The sequence below is a fragment of the Typha angustifolia genome, chromosome 8, assembly GCF_048772165.1.
Source record: "Typha angustifolia cultivar Huaian chromosome 8, ASM4877216v1, whole genome shotgun sequence".
Taxonomy (NCBI): Eukaryota; Viridiplantae; Streptophyta; class Magnoliopsida; order Poales; family Typhaceae; genus Typha; species Typha angustifolia.
In genome coordinates, this window is record NC_133246.1 from 16,176,872 (window position 1) to 16,183,944 (window position 7,073).

Consider the following 7,073-nt stretch of genomic DNA (forward strand, 5'->3'; position numbering starts at 1 on the left):
TGTTGTTTATTTTGTAATATGTTTTAATCTCCTGAACTAGTTAATATCAAAATGATCATATTACGATTAAAAAGAGATTGCGGTCAGAAGAGTAGATTTGATCTTTGAAATTTTGTACAAACAATTTGACAATTATAAGCTAATACATATACAAAAGTTTGTCATTTAATTAGAGAACAACTTCGAGCTAAATACTCAGTGTAATGAGAAAATGACAACTTTTGACCTATTAATGAGAGTTTCTTACCAACTTATTTCGCTGGTATGTACGGTAAAGCAAGATTAAGGAATCCATTTCTAAACCTTTGACTTATTATTAATTTTTATATAGACTATGTTGTTTGTGTTTTGAGATATTTTAATCTCTTAAACTAGTTAATATTAGAATGATCATCGAGCAAGTATGATTGCTTAAATTTGAGATGATTTATAAGATATTAGGATTAAAAAGATATTGTGATCAGAATAGTAGATTTGATCTTTGAATTTCTATACAAATAATTTGACAATTATAAGCTAATAGGTATACAAAAGTTTGGCATTTTAGTAGAAAACAAACTCTTATTTATGTAATGAGAAAGTGAAAACTTGCTGGTTCATATGATGAGGCAAAATTAATGAATTCATATTTAGGCCTTTGAATTATTATCGATTTTCATATAGACTATGTTGTTTAATTTTTGAGATATTTTGATCTCCTCAACTAATATTAGAGCCAGAATGATCATTGAGCCAAGCTCTAATGAAGCTTCAACTGATATCAATTCAATAACGATGATATAAAAACTAATATAATAACATTTTGAGCATTTAGATGTTAATCTAAAAATTCATACTAGTCATATAATATACTATAAATATTACTTTATTCGTTTTGAGTCTTAAAGCTCATGATCAAACTCGACTTGAAATCAATTTCAAATTTATTCTGTATTATTTTATATATGCTCAATCAAGATTAATTAATTTTGACATAATATTTATGTTAAAAATAAGTGATAGTTTATGAATCAAAGTAAGCAATCCACTAGTAGAAGAGGAAATATAAATTTCCCAATAACACAAGGGAAACTCTGACTTCAAATGTCATCCAACCTCCTCCACCAAACTCCTCGTACCAAACCTTTGGGCCAAATAGATACCAGAAAAAAATAAATTTAAAAAGAAATAAAGAGAGTTTATTCAGATTATCTTTGTCCTAAATTTTGATTAGGGGATAAAAAATAAAAGCTAAGATATTCCACTAATTTATCACAAAAAGCTAAATTACTAATTTGATCCTCTCCAAACATGACAGAAGAATTGTGAAAATAATCAGAATAAGATAATATAATAGTTGTAAATATATTTAATTTCTAACGTAATTAGAATTTTTGGCCTTTCTTCAAATGAAATAATAATTTATTTATCTTTTTTTTTATCATTCATGAGCCCGAAGGCTAGATATGGACTGAACAAAGGGCCAACCCTCCCTAGATACAAAGACACTTTAGGACCCACCGAGCTTTTAGCTATCTTGTCTAGTCTAGGCTTTAAATCATATGCGTCGCCGAACAATTACTTCGAATCAAACGCTGCCGAGACCTACTCCAAGCTATTGCGTTGCCAAGCTGTTCTTCCAAGCTAACTGCACTGCCGAATCATCAACCGAATCGAGCTAAGCCATCAAACTACCAACCACCAAACAATTTCTTCATAATATTATTTGGGGTTGGAGTTGAACTCATGACCTCCTAGGTCATGAGTAAGATACCTACCAACTCTACTGGAGTTGATTGGTATAATTTATTTATCTCATTGCCGAACTAAAAAGGTGGTTCTAAAATTATGATTGGGATGGGAAGAAGATGGCTTCAAATAAATACGATATTAGTATGATATTTGTCTCAATCCTTATCTTAGAGGGCAAAGATGTCATTTTAAGTTTGCACGATATCGTCCATTAACCATCGCCATCTCAAACTGGGCATGGCGATGCTTCTTGCACAAGCTATGTAATGTAATTAATTCAACGGACGTGGAATACTAAAATCTACTTAGATTTCAACGTCCGATGACGAGTGGATAGGCGATGACATATATCTAATTTGACTAATAAATCTATACATTTTAAGAATTTTTAATAAACCTAATTAATTATGATTAAATTATAACTTTATTTTTTTTAAAAAAAGAAGAAGGAGAGAGACTAATTTACCCTTGCGTGATTCCAACAACCCCGTTCCTGCGCTTATTTTGAGTTCATGCGGCAACTCTTTATAAATTAATCCTCATAATTCTCGGATATTATACTATTAAAATTTAAAACACTGAACATTTTTCAATCCGGTCCCTCTAAAATCTATAAATGTTTCCTTCGAGCGCGCTGGTGATCTTTCCAAATATTTATATCTGTCGTTCTCTTTTGTTTCTTTTTGTATTTTTCTCTAATTTTTCCCCTCTTCCTCTTCGTCTCCTTTCAGAGTCCCGTATCTCGAAGTACGACTAGGAAATAAATAAAAAGTGGGGTACTAGAAGGAAGATTGAAATTAGATTGTGATTTGGGGCCAAGACCCCAGACGAGTTCTAGAAAGCTCGTGTTTCGCAGTTTTTCTATTTGAACCCAATAAAAAGCTGAAATTCCAAGAGAGTGGGAGATGGTCAAGCGCTGCAACGTCGTGGGTCCGATTGATAGCTGGGCTCGGCCCGGCCCAATGTTTTGTAGCTCAATTATAGTTTGTTTGGTTGTTAGAAAGTGAGCGAGGAAAATAATTAATTTACTGAACTTTTTTATTTTTGATTTTGGTTTGTAAAATATAAATTAAAAAGTGGGTTTTTTTAAAGTAAATTTTGGAAGTGTTTAGTTACTAGAAAGTGGAACAAGAAAATATTTACTTTCAGTCAATTCTATACTTTTGATGTCTAATTTTAAAAAATAAGTCAAATAAGTGACTTTATTGTTTATTAAAACTAACTCCATTTCTTTCTTTTAAATTTATTTTTCAAAAAAGAGTCACTTCCTAGAAGTCAGTCAATTTAGTGAGCTACACTTTTTAGCAACTAATATATTTTATTGAACTCTATCTTCAAGTAACTAAACACAACATTAGTGTCAAAATGACACTTCATTGAACTCCTTTTTCAAGCAACTAAAGACAATTGCAATATAATAATAAAAAAAAGATAATCCAAATCCTGCAATATAAACCATTCTGATATATTTAGGAGAAATAAATTTATAGTCTAATTTCGATTCATGATTCAAAAAATTAAGCACGCGTATATATTTAAACCCTAAGCAATAATATTAACCATTTGCTTAAATAAATGCGGAATAAATATAAAAAAGTAAAGCAAAGATGAACATTAAGATTTTTTATATGAAAAAATCCAAACGAGAAAAAAACCACGGATTCAAACTTGGATCAAAACTAATCACTAAACTTATAGTAGTTATAAGACTGATTTATAAAACAACTCGTCGATCCCTACGAATTTGTTTTCCTCAATCTTGATCGCTAGAGCCTGTGTGTTATTACTTTTCGTGATCGATCTCCAATCTCAGTAATCTTTGAAATTTATCATTCATCTAGATGACTCTTAAGACGAAAGCTTGGTGTATTTCAGAATAGACGGATCTTATTGATAGAAAAATATTGTAACTTTAAAAGCTCCTTGTCAAAAGCAATTACTAATCTTCATAGGATTCCGACATCTCAATCCTTATATAAGTTAACAAGATAAAATCAAATCTAAGTCAAAAAACTCTCAAAAGTTTAAAAAATTGCATGTTATGTGGGTGCGTTCAAATACGGCCCGAGTGCGTTCGAACAACCAAAACTTTGTATGTGCAAACATTTGATTTTGCGTTCGAACCCATATGAACGTCGAGACTTATCTTCTCTAAAACTTGAAAATTTTCATTCCAAATCTTATCAAAACTTGTAGATATGTTTATGAACATATATAAAAATATTTAAATTATTTTGTACATATTTACCAACATTAAAAACTTAATAATAATGTCAACGACTCTCACTGCTCATAATTAGAACAATCAACGTTGTTCCAGCGTTTGGAAATAGATCTTGGATAACACAAAATAGACTATTCAGAATATTCAAAGGTTGAACACAAACATAAATATTCCATCAATTTGATACTTAGATTGAATACGACTGATTAGAGCAATAATCAGGTAATATTTAGGTAATATTTTGATTGGTCCAGAGAGACAAGTTCACTTCATGAACGAAATGGACTTCTAAATGAAATGTAACTCGCATGAAGATAACGTGGGCTATCTTTTTAATTTTAATTTTAATTTTTATCGTTATCCCCCCAAATGGAAACAAATTCCCAAAATTCCCCAAATTTTGTAGTACAAGAGTGTGGATCCCATGACCGGGTTGCTTAGGAGGAGACAATTAAACCATCAACAAATCCAAGTTACCCTGGCAACACGCTACCTAATTTCACACCACGAGTCTACTTAATTGACACGGACTAGTGCTGCGTTCTGACCACAATCGAACGAAGCTAATTCGAAATTAAGTAGGACTAATTAGATTCATACCTCTTTAAACTATGACCTATCTTCATATACCATCACAAGGATCATTTTATTTTTATTTTAAAATAAGAAATTAAGAGTAAACTAATTATCAGGGGGATATTAAATAGTTGAGAGTCAGAAAAAGAAGGTCTATATACAAATAGACAATAGTTTAAATATTTTAAGTATAATTAATCTAATTAAATTTGACTAGTTAATCGCAATCCAAATCCCAAAGTGTTAGCCCAAAACACAAATCAACCATCCTAAGACCCGAATGATAGAAAGTTCTACCAACTCAAGAGAGAGAGAGAGAGAGAGAGAGAGAGAGAGAGAGAGAGAGAGAGAGAGAGAGAGAGAGAGAGAGAGAGAGAGAGAGAGAGGGGTATTTCCATATTCAAAGAGCTTTTCAACCATGAGAGGTCTTCCCTTAGACCTAAGAAAAAAGACAGACAAACCCCATGGACCGTGACCAAGTCCTCCCTTCCTAATACTTTGTTAAATTACTTAAACCATCGTAGCACCACCATCACCACCAGCACGGCACCACCATCACCGCCTCTTAACGTGTAAGGAAACCTCTCCTCTCTATAAGTAGTAGTTATATTAGTCGTAGTAGTTTATGTATTAGAATCAAATAACGGCTCGTTAAAAGGAGTAGCTCCCATGGATGCAACCATAATTCAAATCCTGGAGGCATGCGGGCTAGCGAGAGAACTCGAGTCGAGTCTTGCCAACACGGCGGCCAACCATCCTCATTACCTCCTCAGATCCTGCGAGGAGATCGTCGGCGCTTTCAACCGGGCCATCCATTCCCTGCACCACTCCGTCGATCCATCTCCCTTCACTGCTACTGCACCCATGCTCTTCGCCGACCAATCCCTGCATCTCCTCCGACCTCGCGCTTCGGGCTTCGACATCCACCTAACTGCGGGGGAGTTCGGCGGCTCCGGCTCCGGCTCCGGCTCCGGCTCAATATACGTTAATAGCTCGCACGACATGGATATCGAGGCGCTCGGCCGTCGGACGCAGACGGCAGCAGAGGGCTCGTCGGGTGCCGGGCGAAGACCGGCAGCCGGGTCTTCGGACCAGAGATCTAACAGGAGGAGGTAACATTGAATTCAAACCTTGAGCTAAGCTAGACTTTTGTGATCGTTTCCCACTTCTATTTACTTGTGCTTGCTTCGAAAGTTTCAAAGGACTTTTTAAAAAAAAAATTTATTTCTTTTCCTAGTAGTGTTTGTTTAAATGGATGGCGATTGGGAGTTAGAATAAGGTACCATCGATATTTACCAACACTTAGGGGGTGCTTTTTGATTAATTTCGGGAGTTTAAAAGTTAGTTGAGATCGACCGCTGGCAAGGTAACCGTAACTGCTGATCGGATTGGATCCCCAGGAGAGACGGCGGCGACCGGATCACCCGAAGGGTACCCGCCGTCACAACAGGAAACACCGAGAACCCCCCGGACGACGGGTATACTTGGAGAAAGTACGGGCAGAAGAAAATCCTCGGTAGTAGATTCCCCAGGTAATTTTTCATTTTAAGCCCTGTGTTTTCCTCTTTCTAAAATCACTAATAGCAACGGTTTCTATCATTTTACTTGCTTATCGATCATATTCGTTTCCATTCCATCCCTCTCAAAACTTTTGGACGCTAATCTCATATGAATTGAACTACTTGTCCATGTATGATGTGCATTATTTTGGAACGTCTTTTGAGTGGATGTGAGAGAGAGAGAGAGAGAGAGTGATATAGAGGATCAAATAATTATATAATTAATGCGTAATTGAACATGGCAGGGGATATTATAGGTGCACCCACAAGAACTACTATGGCTGCTTGGCAAAGAAACAAATCCAAAGGCTTGACGATGATCCTTATACATTTGAAGTCACCTATTGTGGGAATCATACCTGCTTAACTTCCACAAGGCCACTTCTACTCCCCTCTCTGGCACCAGATACTACCACTACTGCCGCCGTCACCACCAGTACCTTCAACAACAACAACAACAGCAATAGCAACATCAACAACAACGACAATAATAATGATAACAATAATATCGGATTCTCACTCGCTGAAGGCATGATGATCATGGGGCAACCTTCAATCCTATCGACATCGATCCAACTCGGCAGCTGGATCTCGAGGGAGCTTGAAGGTAATCAAACTCAGAACGAGCAAGGTGGAAGAGAGGGGGATTTCCCGGTGGCGGATCTAGCGGATGTCATGTTCAATTCAGGTAGCAGCGGGAGCAGCATGAATGCAATCTTCTCCTCAAGGCAAGAGTAGAGACTAGAGAGGCATGCCTGACTGATATTAATTTGTTCATTGCGTAGTGGATTAATTAGGATAGGATGGGATTCACATTAACTTATTCTTTTTTAGCCAAATGGCTTGGAAATAAATAGCAACATAGTGTGCAAACGAGTGCACTTTTAATTCCTCGGTTAGAGTTACTGTAAGATTCTTCATTTACAATTATAAATGTACATTTGAAGATATGCTGTTTATTTATTTTATCTTTTTATTATTAA

At 35.4% G+C, this 7,073-nt stretch overlaps 1 protein-coding gene across 1 annotated transcript; it reads left to right on the forward strand.

The window, feature by feature from the left end:
* The first annotated feature begins 4,914 nt into the window (after nt 1–4,914).
* LOC140765500 (WRKY transcription factor 55-like) lies at nt 4,915–7,073 on the forward strand. The gene is made up of 3 exons (XM_073104622.1): nt 4,915–5,643; nt 5,932–6,063; nt 6,336–7,073. The coding sequence occupies exons 1-3, from the start codon at nt 5,201–5,203 to the stop codon at nt 6,826–6,828; spliced, it is 1,068 nt and encodes a 355-aa protein (XP_072960723.1). The 5' UTR covers nt 4,915–5,200; the 3' UTR covers nt 6,829–7,073.